General features: G+C 51.0%; 1 protein-coding gene across 1 annotated transcript; it reads right to left on the reverse strand.

Moving 5' to 3' along the window:
* Positions 1-13,692: 13,692 nt before the first annotated feature.
* SNAI1 (snail family transcriptional repressor 1) lies at positions 13,693-19,797 on the reverse strand. The gene is made up of 3 exons (XM_019726100.3): positions 19,628-19,797; positions 18,459-18,986; positions 13,693-14,707 (listed from the first exon to the last, which is right to left on the reverse strand). Exons 1-3 carry the CDS (start codon positions 19,707-19,709, stop codon positions 14,523-14,525), a joined length of 795 nt encoding a protein of 264 aa, XP_019581659.1. The 5' UTR covers positions 19,710-19,797; the 3' UTR covers positions 13,693-14,522.
* Positions 19,798-21,737: the final 1,940 nt, after the last annotated feature.

Below are 21,737 nucleotides of genomic sequence, written 5' to 3' on the forward strand. Positions count from 1 at the left end.
CAGTGGGGGAGCCAGACATGAGCAAATAAACACCTGAAATAAAGTGTCAGAGGGTGGTGAGTGCTGTGGGGAAAAATAAAGCAGAGGAGGTGGCTGGGTAGTGAAGGTGTTGGGAGGGGCTCTGTGAGAGGGGTGAAGAGGGTGTGAAATGGTCCATAGGATGGTCAGGAATAGTCTCTTTGAAGGTTGGAGTCATACGGACATCTAAAGGAAGGGGGTTCCAGGCAGAAGAATCAGCATGTGCAAAGGCCCTGAGGCAGAAGCATATTTAGCTAGCATTTCTTAATAATTTATTACAGGAATCTTTCATGCATTATTTTTTTCCATTCCTTTCAACCACTCTGCCAGTCCAGGAATCTATAATTCCCCTTTTCCAGCTGACGAAATTAAGGATCAGAGAGGTTAAGAGGCCTATCCATGGTCCCTCAGCAGGTCAGTAGCCAGTCAGGCTGGGATTTAAACCAGGGCCTCTTGCATTCATAATGACGTGATCCTTTGACTTGGGCAAGGCCAGGTCTGATTTCCCATCTTTTAGCACAGGGACTGGCCAGGGCAGCAGGGCAGGGACAGAAGGGAAGAAGAATTTCAGATCAATGCCCACATCCCACTCATTAGTGGTGGGATTCCTCCTGGTGGCTCATCTCTGTGAAGATGCATGCGATCGAAATAATGCCTAACTTTCTTTCATCCTTTACTCTGTGTGGAGTGTTTTACATGCATTCATGTATTCAACCATCATATCAACCACTTTATGAATGGGGAAACTGGGACATAGATTAAAGTCCCTTGCCCAAGGCAGCTGAGATTCTGGACACTAACACTTGCGCTCTAAACCCCATACAGTGATGAAAATGGTAGTAATAAAACTGCTAGCCAATGTTTCCAGCGTATTACATGTAAAAAGTCTCTTCAGCCTGGGAGGTCCTACTTATCCCCATTAGATGAATGAGGAAACTGAGGCTGTGGGAGGGGCAGCAAAGGGCAGAAAAAGAATTCTCAATGTCATTCGCTCCATACCCTCAGCTTCAGCCTCCTGAGCTGGGACAGGCAGGGTCTGAAGCTAGAAACTAAAGATCAGAAGAATCACAAAGCCCCCTCAAACATTGGAAAGAGCACTGGCTAGCCCAGTAGACAAGTGGGCAAAGGAGATGATCAGAAAAGAAATCCTCACAGGCTGGGAGAAACTATCTGCAAAAGACATAGCTCATAAAGAACTTGTATACAGAGCATACAAAGAACTCTCAAAGTTCAATAATAAGAAGTCAATTAAAAATGGACAAAAGATTCGAATATTGTATATCTTCACTAATTAAGATATATGGACTGGGGTTTGGCCCTGGCCTGGTGGCTCAGGTGGTTGGAGCGCTGTGATCCTAACACCAAGGTTGCTGGTTCGATTCCCACATGGGCCAGTGAGCTGCGCCCTCTACAGTTAAGACCGTTAACAATGGCTCTCCCTGGAGCTGGGCTGCCGTGAGCAGCGGAGGTGGGTGTGAGCTGCCAGGAGCACTGCCTCAGCCCCGGGGGATCACAAGGCTCATAATACCAGCATGGGCCAGGGAGCTGTTTCCCACACAACTAGACTGAGAAACAACTTGAACCTGAGTGGGGTGGGGGCAGGGGAGCAGGCAGAAGATGGGGGGGGGAAATATATGGACTGTAAATAAGTGCATGGACTGTAAATGTTCAACATCATTGTTAGGGAAATGAAATGAAAACCACAATTAGATACCACTGAAGTCCGATAGAATGGCTAAAATCTAAAAGACTGGCCACATCAAGTGCTGGTGAGAACGTGGAGGAACTGGAACTCGCGTGCACTCTTGTGGGAAGGCAAAATGGTGCAGCCACTTTGGAAAACAATTTTGACAGTTTCTTAAAAAGTTAAGCGTGAATTTATCATACAATCCAGCAATTGCACTCCTATACATTTACCCAAGAGAAATGAAAACACATGCAGGAACGGACTGTTGATACACACTGCAAAATGCATGCATCTCAAAATAATTATGCTGAGGGAAAGGAGCCAGACCAAAAAAGAGAACAGACCATGTGATTTCACTGATATAATTTGTAGAAAATGGAAACTGGTCAATTGCGACAGAAAACAGGTCATTGGTTGCCTGGAAATGGGTAGACGGGGAGAGAGGAAGGAGGGAGGGAATTACATAGAAGAGGCACAGGAAACTTTTGATGAATATTTTCACTATCATAATTGTGCTAGTGTCACAGGTGTAGACATGTGTCAAAACTTATCAACTTTCGACTTTCACGTATGGAAGTTTATTGTATGTCAATTACATCTTGAGAAAGCTGTTAACCACACACGTGCACACACATACACACACACACAGAATGAAGTACCACTACTCACCTCTTAGGATGGCTACGATAAACACCAAGGATGCCAAGCTCAAGATATGGAGCAGCTGGAACGCTGTCAGACATTTCTGGTGGGGATGCAACACACACCCAGCTCTAAAAAACAAACCTTAGGCAGTTTTTTTTTTTTTCTCTTTATCAACTTACACACTTACTATACAACCCAACAATCTCACCTTAGGTATTTACCCAAAAGATATGAAAACTTCCGTTCACACAAAAATCACCCTGTGAATGCTTATAGCCGCTTTATTCATAATTGCAGAAAAACTGGAAATGACTCAAGTAGCCATCAGCTGCTGAATGAATAAACTGTGGGGTTTGCATCCAGTGGAATATTAGTCAGCACTGAAAAGGAACACAGTATCGGTATGCTCAGCAATGTGGGTAAATCCCACCTCTCAGCAAAAGAAGCTGGCTTCTGAGGGACTGGAATGTTCTATTTCCTGTTTCTACATCTGACTGCTGGTGCCACGGATGGGTTCACTTAGAAAACAGGCATCGAACTGAACACTTCTGATGCATGCATCTCTGTACAGTTGTTAGACTTTCATTAAAAGGTAAAGGAAAAAAAAAAATCCAGAGTTCTGAAAGACAAATGTGGTATCTGTCTTCCTCCTGCCCTCCAGCCCCTCAGGCCTCCTCCACAGAAGCCACCAAACCCAGATGCTAATATGTCTGTATTTACCCTTGAAATGTTCTAGAAGGGCCTGCCTCTACCTAGAGAAATTCTTCCCCAGCCTTTGGGTCCCTACATTTCTATTTTCACTTTTCTGAAGAGGCTCTTTGAGGACAAAAGTTTAGATAAGGACCATGCAGTCAGGCAGGTCTGGGTTCAGGTCTCCACTTGGCCATTATTATCACCTGGGGTGGGGGCACCTTGGGCAAATGCCTCCTCCTGCTGGGATTCCAGTCTCGTCTGTAAACTGGGCATGTGATAGTAACAGCGGAAGCATCTCCCGAGGGTGTTGTGCTAACCTTCGTTCTTGGGCTCTAGAGCTGGATGCTTCACCTCAGCCAAGATCCCAGAGAGCCTCTGCCCTTCTACAGGGCAGGGTGAAGAGGGACAGAGTGAGTGAGAGAACTCGGCCTTCCCTTCCTCCAAGCTCCTCTATGGATCCCCAGTACCATATTCTCCATCAAGATCATCCACAATTTTCTTTAATTAATTCAACAAATACTTATTGAGTGCTTGCTATGCGCCAGGCGCTGTATGAGGTGCTGTGCCCGCTCTCTCAGAGATCACCATCGTCTGGTGGAGGAGGCTCTGGTGGGGAAGGTGGTGGGGCCAGGGCGGGAGTGGAAGGGAGGGGTATGCAAAGTCCAGGGGTCTGTCTGTTTGGTTGCTAGGGGCCAGGGGTCAGAGGTTAGGTCCCAGGCCCGGGGTCAACACAGACGTGGGTCAGGGCAAGGAGTGGTGGTGGTGTTGCTGGTAGAGATGACTGGGGGAGGGTCCAGAGAGAACAGAATTATAAGAAATATGTTTCTTCATTTTCCTCGCTGTCTCCTGTCCCGAAAACCAGTTTTTTCCACTGCTACCACCATCCACCATTCCATGGCTCAAGCCCACATCCAGGAGCGCTGGAATCCTTCCTCTGCCTCATTCCCCCTCCCTCGTTCACTCTCCCCCCTCCCAGCCCAGGCACAGAGACCTCTCCCACCCATCCTCCTCTCACCCACTCTCCAGCGGAAGCCACAGCCTGCAGGTGCCTCCTCTCTTGTCTCCCACTTCCTTTCAGTTCCCTTAGTCTATTTCCCACACACGGCCAGAGGGAAGTCACTCCTCCGCATTAAATCCCCTGGCGGCTTCCCATGGCGAGAATAAAATCCAAACACCTGGCATCTACCCACCTCTCCCACCCCGTCTCCCATCTCTATCCCACCTCTCTCCCTCCAACTACACTGACCCCTCACCACTCCTTGAACACACCTTGAATATTCCCACCTCAGGGCCTTTGCACTTGCTGTTCCCTCTGCCTACAACTTCTTCCTCCCACTCAAGTTCTTTGTGCCTGGCTAATTGCTGCTCCGTCACTGTCTCTGGGAAGGATCCTCCGAATGCCGCCCACACCCCAGACGAAGCGCATGCCCTCCTGCTGCAGTCTTTCCAGGCAATACGGCGCCCCTCGCTGGGCTGTCAGCTCCCTGAGAACAAGGACCTGCTATCTGTTTGCTGCCCCATCACTAGTGCCTGGAACAAGGCCCGGAATGCAGTAGAGGCTGGGAGCACGTGTGCTGGACGCAGACAGGACTGAGCTACGGTCGCAGGGGCTCACAGGTGGAGCCGCAGACCTGCCCTCTGCCCAGAAAGACCCGGATGGGAGAGTCAGAGGCCCATCAGGGGCACACCAGCCTCTGTTCACAGCGGCTCCACCAGCAGAAATCAGCCTGGCCCGGGGCAGGGCAGAGCCTGGTTCATATCCTGGTGCCTAAGCAGAGACCCAAACATTTCACTTTTATTTCCCAAGAGAAGTAAGAACGTATCAAAGTTATATTTTATCTATGGCAGTTTATTGTATGTCAATTACATCTTGAAAAAACTGTTACACACGTACCTACTACATTGGCTGAAAGTGAAAATAAAAACCAATAATAACAAAACGCTGGCAAGGATGGCATTAGTGCAGATTGAACTCTTGCATCCATCGGTGTGGTCCACATGAAAGCTGGCCAGGAATGCTCACACCGGCACTCTGCATTAGAGCCCAAGAGTGGGAACAACCCAAAGGTCCACCAGCCAATGAGTGGATACACAAAACGTGGCCTAGCCACCAATGGAATATTACTGGGCCAGAAAAAGAATGAAGTGCGACACATGCTCCGACATGGATGAACCTCAAAATGTATGCTAAGTGAAAGAAACCAGACAAAAAGGACACGTGGTGATTTGTATGATCCACTTCTATAATGCCATATTTGTATGAAATGTCCGGAACAGGCCAATCCATAGAGACAGCAGATTACTGGTTGCCAGGGGTGAGGGGAGGAGGAAATGGGGAGTGGCTGCTATTGGACACGGGGTTTCTTTTTTCCAGTGATGACATGTTCTGGAATTAGATAGTAGGGATGGTTGCACAACCTTGTGCGTATACCAAAAACCACTGAATTGTACCCTTTAAATGGATGAATTGTACGGTATGTGAATTATATCTCAATAAAGACGTTAAAAAATGTTGGTGCCACCAATTACCTCATAGCTGCATGTCCTTGGGAAAGTCCCCTGCGCTTCCTGAGCTCAGCCTCTGCCTCACTCACTCACCGGATTGACCTGCTCACAGGCAGTAAACAGCCCCGTGTGGCAAATATCCACGCTCTCGGGGAATAGCAGACCCACTGGGGCTGGAGGATGCACTGCCCATAGACACAGAAGCCAGGGATGAATTCAGCCCATGGGCAGTGCCCAGGATGGGCACCAAATGACACCCAGACATCACTTTGAAGCCTTCGAGGAAGTGACAGGGTGACCATGATTACCAAAGGTAACTTCTCACCCTGGATCATTGCCAAGTCTTGCACATTTTGTGTGTGTGTGTGTTTAGAAAGAAAAATACATGCTCATCATAGAAAATTCAGAGATTTATGAAGAAGAGAAATCAAACCCCAGCTACCCCGCCATCCAGACAGAACTACCATAGACCCCTGGGACACACATTTTCCTCTCTGGGAGGGCAAAGCTGGATAAAAATGAAGGTAACAATTTACCTAAATGGGTCCATATGACTTTCTCAGGCTGCTCTACCAGCTGCTTCCTTCACCAGTCAGCACATGTGGGCACCTTTAGAAGTAAACACGTGAACATCTTGCTTATCTTTGAAAATATTTATTGATTGATTGTAAACCAAGAGTGGCTCGCTGAGGGGAAGCAGCAATGATACAGAAGCAGAACGGTAAAAATGATAGAAAAATGCCTCTCTCCTCACCAGTGCTTCATCCTGCCCCTGGAGAAAAAATCACTGTGAACAGTGGGGACGTAGTATCTTATAAGCTCCTTCTTTTTTTCTTTTCTTCTCCCTTCTTCTTCCCTGCGAACAGATGTTCATTGATTACTCATTCATTCATTCAAGAAATATTTGGCGTGCTTGTCACGTGCCAGATCTTTTTCTTTCTCTGCTCATGTGCTACATACGCAATATGTTTTTGCGAGACTGTATGGATGGACATTTACGCGTATAATAGCTACAAAGTTCTCAGAATACTCAAGGGCTCCAAGGAACGTATCCAGTCTTCTCGTGAGTTAGTTTACGGTGTCCTGCTCTTCTGAGAAGTGCTGGGGGGAATGTGTTTATGTGCTTTTTATTTTATTATTGGGTCAAAGGTTGAACACGTTTTACTGACGTGTAAAGTGAGGCCGAGAGAGGGCAGGGACTCATCCAGGGTCGCGAGTGAGGCACTGGTGGCACTCGGACCCACAAAGAAAGGATGGAGTTTCTTAGGAAAGGCCCTTGACCAGCTCTAGGTCATTTCCCTGGGGGAAAAATGGGTTTCCTTGGGTGATCCCCACCCCAAGCACTCCCCTGAGTAACACGTGGGCTTCCTTTTTCCTCGCTCCTGCCTTTTCAACCTCCACTGAAGTGTTTATTTCAGGCCATAGCACCAGCTGAATAGACTTGGGTTTGGGAACACAGGTTATCCACACCTGAGGCCTTTCCAGCTTATATCCACAGAGAGGTTGTGGACACCTTCATGGAGAATCTTCCAGCTCCCCTGAGCCCTGGTCACCTGGCCACGCAAGGCTGGGGGCACACAGGATACTACATCCTGGTAGTCAGCAGGCCGGCCCTGTCCCCCACACTTCACTAAGGGCAAGGAGACAAAAAGAGCCAGAAACATTAGGATTACGCTCTGTGTGGCCTTGGGAAAGTTCTCTACCCTTCTGGAGCCTGGATTCCTCTATCTGTGAAATGGGTGTAATAATAGCCAGTATTTACTGAGGCTTTACTTTGTGCAAGGCCTGAGGCCAAGCAATTGGTAAGTATTCACTCGTTTGCTCTTCACAACAACCCCAGGAAGGAGGGGCTGTTCTTCAGATGAGGAAATGGACCCAGAAAGGTTGAGCCACTTTGCTGTAGGTTACCCAGCAGGTAGGCAGTGGAGGAGAGATGTAAGCCTGAGCAGTCTGGCTCCAGAACCGAGCTCTTCACCATCGTAGGACAACCTTTTATACTTACATTGCCTAGGATTGTTGTGAAGATTAAATCAGACAATCTGTGCAGAACAGGTAGTAAACCCTCATGAAACGTCAACTGTTATATTCTTATTATTATTTGTCTGTCTGATGGTTCTTTACCTCACTGGTCTTTACCTCCCTCAGTTGCTGAAAAATCCAGCCAAGGCATTGTTTTTCCCCCTCCCTCACTCCTAGTATCCATGAGTCGCTAAAATTCCCAAATATCTCTGACTCTACCCTTCCCTTTGCTTCATCTGCCACCAAGAGGGTAGGGGCCTCCCTGCTGCTGGTGGTGCTCCCCACACAGCTGCCCAAGGGATCTTCCCAAGGGACAAATCCATTCATGTCCTCCCTCCACTCAAACGTTCCCATGGCTCCCCAGGGTGCTCAAGATAAATCCAGAATTTCCGCCCAGACTTGCATGGCCCTGGCCCCAATCCCAGCTGACCTCTCCCACCTTGGCTGGCTCTTGTCCATCCCATTGGCACCTACTCACGCTATACGTTCTGAGTTCAGGGGTCAGGGAAGCCTTTGGCCATCTCTCTCTAGGAACCACAGAGGCAAAATCCAACTCCCCAGGGCTCTTCTTAAGCCTGCAGGCCGGCTTCCAGACTCTCCCTCAGGGTTTGGGATCCATTGGGGCCTGAGAAAGACTTGCCACACCCTTGGCTGTAGCCACCTATAGTGGATTGAATTGTGTCCCCCAGAAAGATAAGTTCAAGTCCCAACCCCCAGCACCGCTGAGGTGACCTTCCTTGGAAATGGGATCTTTGTAGATATTAAGATGAGGTCGTATTGGGTCAGGATGGGCCCTAATCCAATCACTGGTATCCTTATAAGAAGAAAGAACACCGAGAAATAAGGACAGGAGGAAGGCCCTGTGAAAACGGAGGCAGAAATTGAAGTCATGCGGCTACAAACCAAGGAACGCCAGGATTCTCAGGAGCCACCAGAAGCTGGAAGAAGCAAGGAAGGACTCTCCCCAAGAGCCCTTGGAGAGAACACAGCCCTGCTAACACGAGATTTCAGACTGTGGGAGAGTAAGTTTCTGTTGTTTTAAGCCACCCAATTTTGTGGTCATTTTTTATGGCAACCCTAGGAAACTAATATATCAACCAACTGTGGGCGCCCCGTGTGGGTCCAAGGGTGTGGAGGGGAGTCTTGCCAGGTGGGTGGTCCTGCCCTCATGGGGCTCCTGGTCTGGAAGCCTCTCTTGTCCTGCAGGGACCACACAGGATATCCCCACCTCACCCAGGCACCAGCTTGGTCTATCCCCCACCCCCGTATCTACACACACCTTTGGCTACCTACCTGGCTGGAGAAGGATGTGTGGAATTTCTAGAAGACTGGTTAATGGGCCCCTCTATGTGTGAGATTCTAGGCGAGCGAGTGTAGTCGGTCGTTAAAGACACAGACACTGTTCTACTTCAATTTTAAAAGTTTTAATTAAATCCACCCCAAAGGTAGAAAGAAGAAAATGACAACAATAATAAAAGAACCCAGGGTTCAAATTCCAACTCAGCCACTTCCTTGCCGTGTGACCCTGGACAGGTTAGTTAACCTCTTTTTGTCTTGGTTTGCTCTTTCTGGACTCGGTTGTAACGGTTTAATGAGTTAATCTATGAGCCGCTCAGCACAATGCCCGAAAGTGCTGAGCGCCTCCTAGAAAGTGCTCCATAAAAGTGGCGAGCACGCTGTGTTTCCTAGGGGCACAGATATATGCATTCATCATTCATTCAGCAGCGTTTTACGGAGTGTGCGCCTCCTACATTCGAGACATGAGGCACCAGGGACCAGGCAGTGAATAAAGCAGACACAATTTCCACCCGCATGAAGCTGACGTTCTGGTGGGGGAGACGGTCAACAGAGAAACCGTGAACAGTGAAATATATGGTTTGTCGGAGTGTGACAAGTGCTATGGAGAAAAACCATGAGGGAGGGCACTGGAATGCAAAGGGGAGAAGGATGATGGGGAAGCCGGCCAAGTGGCTCTTTGGGGGCTGAGTCTTCCTGGCAGGAGAGCTGTAAGTGCAAAGGCCCTGAGGCGGCAGAAGGCCCCCTGTGGCTGGTGTGGGTGAGAGATGTGAAGGAGGGGAAGAGGTAGAGGTGATGGGGCCAGATCTACAGAAGCCTGTGGGCCGAGGTGAGGACTCTGGCTTTTCCTGGGAATAAAATTGGATCCATGTGTGTATGTAAATATATGTTTACTTTCTTTGTTTCTTTGTTTTTGTTTTTTAAGGAGGGCACAGCTCACAGTGGCGCATGCGGGGATCGAACTAGAAACCTTGGTGTTACCAACACCACGCTCTAACCACCTGAGCTAACCGGCCACCCCTATTTACTTTCTTTAATCTAGAAAGAAAGACACAAACTAAGTTCTTCACAACATCACACTGGGGACAGTAAAGGCATTGAGACAGAGTGTGCTGATCACACATTACTTGAGCCTTACATCTAATATTTTAATTTTTTAATGAAAAAAATATTCCCCTAATATGTGTGAAATTGACCATTTGAAAGCAAAGAGGAGCAAGGAAAACTCAGATCCCTGCCCGCCAGAGTACCCCCCCATCCCGGCTCAAGGGACACCCAGGAGTAGCTGCCAAGTCACTAATGGGGCCCAGATGTGCCCAGAGGTGGCCCTGGCCCCAGACCTGCCTGCCTGGACACTTGCATGGCGATCAGCTTTACAGCCACTTTATTTCCTGGACTCATTTTAAAGAAAAGCCCAGGGGAAGATAATAATGGCCCCACCAGACCCTGCTGCTCCCCGTCCCACAGCTCTGCCAGGACAGAGAAGGGGAAGTTCTTCCCTACAGCAGAAAGCCAAGCAGTAAAAATAGAAGGACTGATGGAGCTAGAAAATCACCGTTTGGCAACCACCATAGTAATAATTGATTTAGGCAAAAATCACCAGTGAGGGCTAAAACTCGTGGGTGGAAGTTTGAGGAGTAACAGGATATTCACATGGTCTCGGAATGTCTCCCCGCAAGATAATGGATTTAGTACAAAAGGGGAAAAAGAGGAAATTTATCCGCATGAAAGCTGGCAGACATCACCTTAACCAAGTGGTCAAAGTTGACGTCACCAGTAATGGCAAGCTGACCTCCTTGTGCCTCCTGACAGTTTGTACTAAGAAAGACACAGTGACATTTCTGAGGTTCTGCCAAAAGCGTACAACCCGAATTCATCATGAGGAAGCATCAGGAAAATCCAATTTGGGGAACTCTTCCAAAATGTCAAAGTCACAAAAGACCAAAAAAAGAAGCTGTCTCAGGACGAAAAAGTAAAGAGACAGGACAGGTAAATGCAGCCTGTGGTCCTGGATCTCTCCCCTCCCCCACTCCCTAAAAGGCTATGGCCGATGTAACTGGGACAGTTGGAGAAACTTGACTGTGACTGTGGAGTAGACAATAACATTGCACTAGAGCTACATTTCCTAGTTTTGACCATGAACTACGGTTATAGGAGAGAATGTCTGTCCTTAAACATGGCAAGCTCAAATATCTAGCGGTAAAGGGGCATCATGTCTACAACTTGCTCTCAAATGGTTCTGAAAAACATAATACGTATGAGTCTGTGTGAGAGAGAAAATGCAAACATGATAAAATGTTAACATTCTGAAGAATCTGAATAATGAAAGTTTCCCGTTTGTTGTACTTTTTTGCCCGGTTGAAATTATTTCAAAATAAAAAAGCTTTTTTAAAAAGTATAAGAAACGGTCTCCCTGTTCCCTCCTTCTCATCTCCATCCATCCCATTCCACCTCCGAGACACAACCCCCCCCAAAGAGAATGCTTTTATTAGATTTTGTAAAGCCCTCTACAGCTTCCATAGGCAAATATAAACAAGAATGAGAAGGAATAACATTACTCATTTGTGCCCCTCTTTTTCCCACAAAAGGGGGCATGTATGTTCTGCATGTTATTTTTTTCACTTGACAGTGTGGCTTTTCCATGTCAGGTGGGGCTGTTCTGCCCTCATTCTTAGTAACGCCACCTCTACCCCACACCGACCCGACCCACCGGGTCCAACGTTCCCTTTTAATGACATCAAATAACTGTGACCCACTAGCCCTCAGGTGTGCCCAGCACAGCTGCTGGCACAACTGCCACAGTGCCTCTTAAATCCAGTCTTCCCCAAGGCCTCCCCTACCCTGGGCCGGGCCCGCTGGGCTTCCAGTCCTGCTCTCTCCTCCCTTGACCCTCTAATTCCACCTTCCAGGAGTCAGGGAATCTGTATAAGAGGGAAGCAGGCCTCGTTATGCCCCCCACTTACCCAGTGGCTGCCCTCTGGGCTGGGCTACAGTCCTGCCTCCTTGCCACCCTCACAGGCTCTACAGGATCCGGGTGGGCTCACCGATCCCACCCTACCTCTGCAGCCCCCAGCACCCCTGGTCTTTCTTGGGGTGTGGGGAGGGGCAGCTCTTCCCAGCCTCTAAGCCTTTGCACTTGCTGCTCTCTCCTCGGTCTGGAACTTTCTCCTCCTTCAGGTTTCCACTGGAATGTCAGCCTTCCCGGAGAGCTCTCCGGCTCTCCACCGGCCTTATCTGAGGGAGCCCCACCCCATGGTTCTCCAGCACGTGCTTTCTTTAATTCCATCTTGGCACCCTCACTGTAGGAAAGCGGCTTGTTTATTTAATCACTTGTTTGTTTTCTGTCTCCCCAGCTAGAACATAAGTTCTGTAAGTGTGGGGCTGTCCGTCTGTCCACTGCCGTAGCCCCCAGGGCCTAGAACAGGACCTGGCACACACCAAGCTCATCAAAACCTGTGGAACGAACGCCCCTTTACAGTGTGGGGAGGAAGGCACTATCGTTACCCCATTTTAGAGAGGCAGAAACTTGGGGTTCGAGCGGGGAAGAGCCTTGCTCCATGCACCCTGAGTTGGGGACAGGAGCCAGGCATACCTGGCTCCAAGATGATCAGAGCCTGGTGGACCCAATTTCAAATGCCAGCTGGGGGTTTCCACCAGGCCCAGCGCCTCGGGGTGAAGTCATTTATTCATTCGCCATCAATGGCAGCACCTACTGTGGCAGCCCAGGGATGAGGGACACAGTAGGCCTTCAGAAAATTGGTGCTCAGCCCTGCATCCCCCACAACTCTAACTTCCCTTCAGGGAGGCCCGCTACAATTTGGCGATTGTTAGAGAACTTTTTTTTTTTTTTTCCTTTTGGGAGGAAAGCTGCAAGTCATTAAGGGCTGCTCCCGGCCTGCGGGTCACCATTTCCTGTTTAGAAGAAAGAATCATCTCTCCTTTGGAACATGAAGCTCCCCCCACCCCCAGCCTGACTCCGGGGCTCTGGGAGCTCTGGGACGCCTGCACGCCTGCTCAGCTCCCCCGCAGGAAACTGGCACCTTCAGCACCTTTTGTGCTCGAAAAGGACACTCATTTTCTCCTGGCCCCAGGAGGGCCCCAGAGGTGAGGTCACCATGACAGCCAGCCAGCCAGGAGTGAATTATCCCAGCCGGGGATGCAAGCCGACTGTCTTCCCCGTCCTGTCCTGTCCTCGGAGCAGGAAGCTGAATGACCCCTACCCTTTGGCCTGGCTTCTCACCCTCCTGGCTCCAGCCAGCCAATTTCCTTGCATCAAAGGCCATTTGGTACCCAGCGGCCAGTCGGAGGTGTGGGTCTGACAGGGAGGCCGAGCGGGGCCCAGTGCCCTTAGAAACAGGAAGGACATCCTCTGTCCCCTTCTGGCTCATTGCATTCCACTCCCTCATCTGGGAGCAGCAGCCAGTCCTTCTCCAAAAGTCTTGCAGTGCTGGGCAAAGCCCCCAGCCTGTCTAGTTGATAAGACCCAGGGAGCCAGCTTCTCACCCTGTGGGTCTGGTGAGCTTCAAAATGAGAGAATAAACAAGGGCCGCCACAGAGAGAGTTAAGGAACCTGCACACATACCCGACTGTTCCCCCGGGTCACAGGTGTTTCCCAACCTCCACATCACACAGGACACGAGGCTCAGAGGAAAACCCATTTGCACAAACAAGGTCCCTGACTGTCAAATCCAGGAGTCCAAAGTCACACAGGCGAGAGGACATGATTCAAGGCTGTGTCAGGAATATCTGAGCTCCACGAATCCCTGCTCCCTCCCCCACCTAAAGGCTCTTTGAAATAAATACCCACTCCTCTAGGAAACCAAGGAGACTTTTCTTATATATAAATTAACCACTTTATTGAATATCAATAAACTGTACATATAACTATACAAAACGTTTCCTTAGTACAAAATGTTGCTTGCAATATAAATACCAGTGTACCTTTAAAAAATGTAAACATCTTCTTCCTGGGCCCACCTGTCGGGCCCCGAAAATAGTTCTGGGAGACACATTGGTTGGGCCAAAGCACCCTACTTGGGCCCAGGACAAGTGACAGCAATTACTCACATTCCCTTTTCAAACGTTAAATTGCCCATGAAACAGGTGCCACCGTGACAAACAGGAGGCTGAAATAGCTGGGGTCTAGACACGTCAAGTGATGACCCCTGCAGGCCCCGTGGGTGCCCCTGGGGGTGGATTATTGCAGTTAGTTATACCTCCTGGAGGGGCAGCCTGAGGGTTTCTGGGGAGGAGGAGTGGGGTCCCCTGAGTGGGGTGGGAGCCTCCTATTAGTCTGTCAGCTTTGTCCTGTAGCTCAAAGCAGCTGTATCCAAATAGCTTTGGATACACAAACCCACACAGAAAGGCCAACTCCAGAATGCTCGGAGCAGTGGCTGCCAGAAGGGATCTCCACTGCAAGCCACCCTCCCATCAGCCGTCCATAGAAATGTCCACCGAAAGGCCTCTTTCAGAGACGACCGAGGTCCCCAGATCAGAGAGAACTGGAAAACGGTCCTCAGAGTCCTGTGGGGCCAACGCAGTCAGAAGGGGAGCTCAGAAAGGAATTCCATGGTGGTGAGAAGGATGTGGGGGGTCCTTCTTTCTGGAGTTAGGGGAGGCCACTCCAGGGGGTCTGGAGAAGCAGTAGGAGCCCCGAGGGTCAGCGGGGGCCCCCAGAGCAGCCTGACTCTTGGTGTTTGTGGAGCAGGGACATGCGGGAGAAGGTCCGGGAGCACGTTTTGCACTGGTACTTCTTGACGTCTGAGTGGGTCTGGAGGTGGGCCCGCAGGTTGGAGCGGTCTGCGAAGGCCCGGCTGCAGTGGGAGCAGGAGAAGGGCTTCTCCCCTGGGGAGAGAAAGCAGGAGGGAGTCAGTGAGACTGCTAAGTCGCTTGGGACAACAGCTGACATTTATTGAAGTCCCTACTCACCTACCCCAGCCTTTTAGAGCCCAGCTCACCCTCAACCCTGAAGGAGTCCCATGACAGAAAATCCAGGCCGTATCCAGTGTCCAAAGGCCTGGATTTGACTAGGGAGCTCTGCCACTTGTCACCATGACCTTGAACAAATCATCTGCCTTCTCTGAGCCTCCATCTGCTCCTCTGTAAAATGGGGCTGTCCTTCCCCCCACTCATAGGGGTTGGTAATTGAGAGAGGGTAGAATAAAGCACTTCACCACCTACACTGTGCGGGCAGGAAGTGCTCAACACTGACGGTGACTTCATTTATTGACCACTTACTTTCTGCCAGGGACAGTGAGAAGCGGTGTACACTTACCTCGTTTCATCCTACACTTGCCTCACTTTAGATATAATGAAACTGAGGCACAGAGAAATTAAGCAGCATATGCAGGGTCACCCAGCAGGAACCAAACAGCCTGATTCGAGTCCTTGATTTTAACCACTACACAGACTGCCTAAGTTAGGGGGACTTTGGGGGTGGGTGTTCCCTATTATCGCTCCTGGATTCATCTCATCTGGGGTCAAAGCTTAAGAGTCAGCCCTAAAGGCCTCCTTGGGCCCCACCCCTTACCCCCCACCCCAGCAGGTTTGGCCACTGCTCTGGGCTGCTTCCCCACCGACACTGATCACACTAAGGGTAATTTCAAGTCTCCTTGTCTGCCCCTGAATCAGGCTGAGTCCCATGAGGGCAGCGGCCTCCCCTGAATCCATTCCAAGCCTCCAGCCCAGGGCCTGGGACACCCCGCAAGAGGCCATAGAAACCTTTTACCTTAGGACTTGTTTAAAACCCCTTCCCACTTGTGACCCTCACGCCACCTGCCTGGCCAAGACTGTTTTGGGAAGTCTTACACACAGGGCTGGGTACACAGTAAGTGCTCAATAAGTGCTTGTCCCATGAATAAGTCTGTAAGACTGTTTTGTTTTTTTGTTTTTAAGGTCTCAGAGAAGCCTGACCCTTTAATCACCACCAGATAACCCCATTCACCAACTTTTCACAATTCTTGCCCCAATCAAGGATATAGTTCACGGTTCAAAAACATGGACAATGCCATGTTTTGTTTTTTTCTTGGGGGTGCAGTATTTCCCCCCAAAAAATTCAGAATAGTAACTCATTAAACAAATACTTACCAAGTTCCCACTATGTGCCAGGCACTAGTCTATAATCCTGAGTATTCTCTTCCAAAAAATACAATTCTTCTCTCCTCCCACTGCCACCCTGATCGGCCCGAGGCCAGGGCCCACTGGTTAAATCCCAGGGTTGGAATTCAAGAATAGCAGGGAATGAATGAATCCCATCAGTCTCTTGGGTGCCTGGGGCACTGAGGGAGGAGTCCAGCAGTCCAGATGCCTGAGGCTGACGGCAGACCCATCCATTCAAGGGCTCAGTCTCCTGAGGCAGAGAGGGGGCTACCTGGCTGGAGGACTGGGGAAGGGCTGTCGTTTGCTCGCCATTATTGACTTCCCTCTGCATACCAGGCCTGAAGGGTTTGACTATTGCATTCTACAAGGTCTAAGTGAAGTTCTTCCACACTCCCTTCCTTGTGAACTAAAGGCTACTGTAAGCAGATGGGGTAAATGGGAGGGAGTCCTATATTCCCTGGGGCACTGAAAGCCACTTCCCTCCCTTCCTTGACCAACAAAGTAAAGTTCTGACTCCAGCCTTATAAGCGGTGACTTGGGAAAGTAACTTCCTTCTCTGTGCCTCAGTTTCCTCATCTGTAAGGGGGGATTATGGCACCTCCCTCCTAAAGTAGTTGATGGAGTTACTGCCTTACACAGGTGAAGGAAGCCCTGAACACTGACTTCACACAGCAAGTGCTCAAAGAACCATCACCTTCATGCTACGTATGACTAGACAGAAGCCTGAACAAAGGGGGAAGGAGGCCTTGTAAGATGTGATGAGGTGGAGGTTTGTGCGCAAGCCAGAGGCGCAGACCTCCACCCGACGGAACCCCCACCCCCCAGACGCCTTTATGGTGTTCCTGGCGAGTGTGAAATCGGCACCAGGCCGGCGGGGACAAAGGCCGCTAAGGGGGGCACTGTACATGCGATACTGCCCGGATTAAAGGGGCCTGACACGATGTGGGCCAGCAGCTGCGCCCCAGAACAGGTGCTGGGCACCGCTGCCCCGTGCACCTGCTCCACCCGCCAGCCCCCACCCACTGGGGCCACCATTAAGGGACACAATGGGTGTCAATGAGGATGGTGATGGTGCATTTCAACAAGCTTTTTGTGTCTGAGCCATGCCTTTACATTAAAATAATGTCCCCTGAAGGGGAGAGAAGGGGGCCCAGTGGGGCACCCTAGGGCTAACTCCCCGCAGATACAGCCCTCATCAGCTGGGTAGGCACCCAGGACAGAGAGCAGGCAGTAGGACTTTTTATATGTTAAAATCAGGGCCATTTGTGTATAAAGTAAGAGAAATGGATGGCGGTCTGCAAGCTGGGGAGGATGCGCTTTGTAGGAATATTAATGACACAAATAATGCTGGCAAAATGCATTACTCCCAAACCACCCCACTGACCCTCATGGCTCAGGTCAGCCACTGGGCCAGGAAGTGCCGGAACTGAGTCTCCAACCCGCCAGATTGACCCCAAAGCAGATAGTATGACCCTTGAACCTTTGAGACCACAACAGTCTCTCCAAAAAGCAGCCCCAAATACGGGTAGGCTCTACCATTCAAGTTCTGAAAAGTGACTACCTTTCACCCATTTCCAGAAAGTTAAAGGACAGAGGCGGCTCCATTTCACAATTTTCTACACATTTAGTATCATGTTTTTGAAACACCAAGACATAATCGTATTTTCTGCCAGCAAAGGTGTTCCCAGGTCTGCATGATAGGATCGAGTTTGTGTGCTCCACAGTGGGGGTGGGGAGAGCAGATCCGAGAACCCTCACGATAGTAACTTATTAAAAAGTGATTAAGAAGCCACCAAATCTTGATAGCCACCCCATAAAACATTATCATAATCTGGCCTATATGATTATGCAGTCATAATCTCGAGGCTCAAAGAGGTTAAATCACTTGCTAAAAGCTATACAGAATGGAAGCAGGACAAATACCAACTACCATTTTTGCGCATGCTTACTTATCATGTACCAAGCACCACCCCAGGTGCATTCCCTACGCTTTCTTTCATTAATCCACACAGAAACCCCCCAAGGTATTCTTATGCTCAATTTACAGATGAGGAAACTGAGGCTCAGAGTGAATCATCAGCCCAAGGTTTGAGGAAGTTCTCAAAGCAGGATTCAGGTGGGGGGTCTAACAACATCCTGTCTGGCTGGGATGGAAATGGGGGTGGGCTGGGGGAGGGTGGAGCAGGGAGGGCCTTCACACCTGGCTCCAACAGCAAGGTGTTGGTTGCACCTTTCCCATATCCAGCTCCAACCCATTTGGCTGAGAAACAGACTGCAGAGGGACGTGTAAAGTTTATCTACTTAGCCCATCTGCTTAGCTGATGAATGAATGTTTTTGCCAAACATTTCAGGGAGCCAGGCCCCCGAACTCTTGAGCTGAAAGTCAGGAGACTCAGTTTCTATAATCTGAAAATAACAGCAAGCTCAGTCTCACAAGAGCTGGTAAAGAAGGCAGTAGGGACAGTGAGAAGGGCAGCCAGCCTGTAGGGACACTCACCAGTGTGGGTCCGGACATGGCCCTGTAGCAGCCAGGGCCTGGAGAACGCCTTCCCACAGGTGCCACAAACGCAGGGCAGCGTGTGGCTTCGGATGTGCATCTTGAGGGCACCCAGGCTGATATATTCCTTGTTGCAGTACTTGCAGTTGAAGGCCTTGCGGGACTGGGGGTCCTTGGCCCCGGAGAGCCCAACCAGCTGCTTGGGCAATGGGCCCAAGCCTGGGAAGGCAGCATAACCCTCAGCCTCCAGGGAAGAGGCTGAGGTGGAAGAGAAGGACGAAGGAGCCGGTGAGGGTGGGCTGGGGGGCTGGGAACCTTTCCCACTGTCCTCATCTGACAGGGAGGTCAGCTCCACAGCCTTGGGGATCTCCTGGGACAGAAGGGAGGCCCAGCCAATTGGCTGGGCTTGGGGTGCCAGGAGAGAGTCCCAGATGAGTGTGGGCAGTGAGGCCGTAGGGTTGAGGACCTCAGGAGGTGGGATGGCCGCCAGCAGGTGGGCCTGGTCGTAGGGCTGCTGGAAGGTGAACTCTGACGGGAGAGAGAGAAAAGGGCGGATCAAGCACTAGATCAGTCAGTCAACAAACATTAGCCTGAAGCGGGATAGGGGCTGAGTGGAGCCGGCACTCAATTATCAAATAATTACGACTCGAACAAATAGGTTTTTGCTCTTGAAGAGCCCTCTCCTCACCTAGGTCACCTGGTTCTCCTATCTCAGCCTCCAGATCTTACAGGAAGGATCTCCCCCCTTTCCAGCCAACCCAAGGGGGTTATTTCTCCCGAATTCCCCAAGTCTCCAGTTTAATACCCCAGCACCCCAAGTCCCCAATCACACCAGCTCAGAGGCACCACTCTCTTCCCCAAATCCGCTGACTCCGGATTCTTTCCAGCCCCTGACCGGCGTCTCTCCCAAAAAGGGCCCTTCCTCTCTCACTTCTCACTTGCGGGGCTCCTCCGCCTCTCGGCGGCTAAGAAGTGCCCTCAAACCGAGACCACCAACCTCTAAAAGCCCTCCCCCAACCGCCCGGATCCACCTGCCCCGGGCTCCTCACACCCCTCCTCACATTTCCCCACACCTTTGACTCGCTTTTTGCCCCAAGTCCCTCTCCCTAAAGTGTCCCCTTCGCATGTCCCCCCAATCCCCTCCGGGGTCCTGCAACCGGTCTACTCACCTGGAGAAGAGTCGTGCAGCTCGCTGTAGTTGGGCCTCCGGCGGGAGCAGGCAGACTTCCTAACGAGGAAAGAGCGCGGCATGGTGGCCGAAGCAGCCGGGGTCGCCAAGTCGTGTTGGGGTCGCAAAGTCCTTCACCCGCGAGGCCGCGCCGCTGCGCTGTGAGTGGAGGCGCTCTGCCAACTCCTTTAAATACTCCAGCCCTGTGAGGGGCGTGGGCAAATGATGCCCCGCCCCTTGTCACCTCCGTGCCAATCGAGGAGCGCCTTCGACGGAGGCCACGCCCTGAGCAGGTGCTCCGGGGGCTGGCGGGGCTCGCGCCGCGTGGCGCTGGATGCCCGGCGGGGGTTGCTCGGAGGCCTGGCCCTGGGCGCTGCACTGACCGCCCGGCGTTGAGCTACCGGGGGTGGGGCGCCGGGCGGAGGGAACCCCAGGCGAGGCGGGTCCCCATTCGGGACCCTGCGCGCCCGCCAGCTCAGCGCTGCCGGGTCGCCTGCCTCTGGCGCCCCCTGGCGCCACGCGCTGCGGGTCTGGGCACCTGGCGTTCCGAAACCTCCTCCGCCTCCGCCTCAGGCCTGAGGAGAGGGCGGCAATCTCCTCCACTGGGCTGCCGCCTCCCAAAGAGCGTGGCATCGACGAGGGGACAATACACATTTCGGGGGTGGATGCGAGGAAATGGACACCTTACGTGGCTGCTGGCAGTATGAAATGCCAGAACCTGTTTGCAAAGCAATCTGGCATCATCTAGCAAAATGCATTCATTCCTTCACTTAGCAAATGTTTACTGAGCGCCCACTATGTGCCACACACTGTTACCGGAGCTGGGGATTCATCCCTGAACAAAACACTCGGGGTCTCTACCGAAGACTAGGTCCCTGTCTGGTGGGGGAGACGAAGTAAGTAGAAAATTATAAAGCAAAGGGAAGTGTGCTTTGAGGCCACAGGACGATGTGACAGTCAAGAGGCGTTTCACCTGACAGGGGCTCGAGGGCGGCTTCCCAGAGGAAGTGAAGAAATACTGAGGGGAAAGGCCCGAGGTAAGAATCAGTACCTACATCAGAGCCACTGAGAGCAGCTCCCAGGGATGGGGGTGGGGTAGGCAGTCTGGGAGGGTTCAGATCTGCTGGGCCTCCAGGGCCTGGAGGAGTTTGGACTTTGCCCTAAGGACACTGGGGAGCTAAGGAAGGATTTTCTGCTGTGGAGGGCTCTGTTTAGGGTTTTGTTGAGAAAGATCACTCTGGGCAGGTGGGAGAAAGTAGTAGGGAAGGGTGGGGCTGACGCGGGTGTCCTCACCTGTCTGGGGGTCATCAATCCTGTGTCTAAGGGACCTAACACTGGGCTCCACGCGGGGCACTGACTGATCCAATGTGGTGTGGGCCCAGGGGAGGGACAGCTGTACCCTCATCCCCAGCTCTTCTGTGAGCCCACTGACTCCAGAAGGGGCCCTACCAGGCCTGGGGGAGGGGTGGGGACGCAACTTGGTTCCACCTGTGAAGCAAGGACCCACCTGTGAAGGGACCTGTAAGTCCCTGCATTCGCCACCTAGAATAAGGAGGGCAAGGACAATTAATTGCTTGTTTGTGTCACTAGGTGCTGGGGATAATAGCTGTAAACAAAACAATCATCCTTCGGGGTAAGGTTTTAGTTGATGAGTAGAGGGGAGGGGAGGGGAGACAGGCCACAAGCAGTCATTATGAAGAATACACCCCCTCCCATGTCTACGTAGCTCCCATCCTGATTTTCCACATGCAGCCAGAATGCTCAGACCCTCCCATGTTCTTTTCTCACCCAGAGCAAAAGCCAAAGTCCTCACCACAGCCTTCTGCCCTGGTGTCACCTCTACTGACCTTGTCTCAAGCCGCTCTCCCCCCTCCCATGCACAGTAATCCCCCCCCACCCCCACCACCACCACCACACACACAAGTCTTTCTGTTCCTCACATCCCAGCCCTGGCCTAGCACAGGACCGTGGCACCTGGTGTTCACCTCCCTGCCCCCTAAATCTCTCCCCTGCCCCCTAAATCTCTCCCCTCCCCCCATCTTCACCTGGCTGACTCTTTGCAGTTTTTATTTCAGCACTGACTTCACCAATGCTCAGTCTCATTAGTAATA

This window comes from Rhinolophus sinicus, chromosome 13 (assembly GCF_057876585.1).
Source record: "Rhinolophus sinicus isolate RSI-liver-muscle chromosome 13, RSI-T2T, whole genome shotgun sequence".
Taxonomy (NCBI): Eukaryota; Metazoa; Chordata; class Mammalia; order Chiroptera; family Rhinolophidae; genus Rhinolophus; species Rhinolophus sinicus.

Bases quoted from the DNA above. Each gene is read 5' to 3' on its own strand.
- SNAI1 (XM_019726100.3), bottom strand. From the start codon at position 19,709: ATGCCGCGCTCTTTCCTCGTTAGGAAGTCTGCCTGCTCCCGCCGGAGG. The intron at 18,987-19,627 runs GTGAGTAGACCG...CTCTCCCGTCAG, and splicing joins GCTGCACGACTCTTCTCCAG to AGTTCACCTTCCAGCAGCCC. The intron at 14,708-18,458 runs GTGAGTGTCCCT...TTCTCTCCCCAG, and splicing joins CCATGTCCGGACCCACACTG to GGGAGAAGCCCTTCTCCTGC.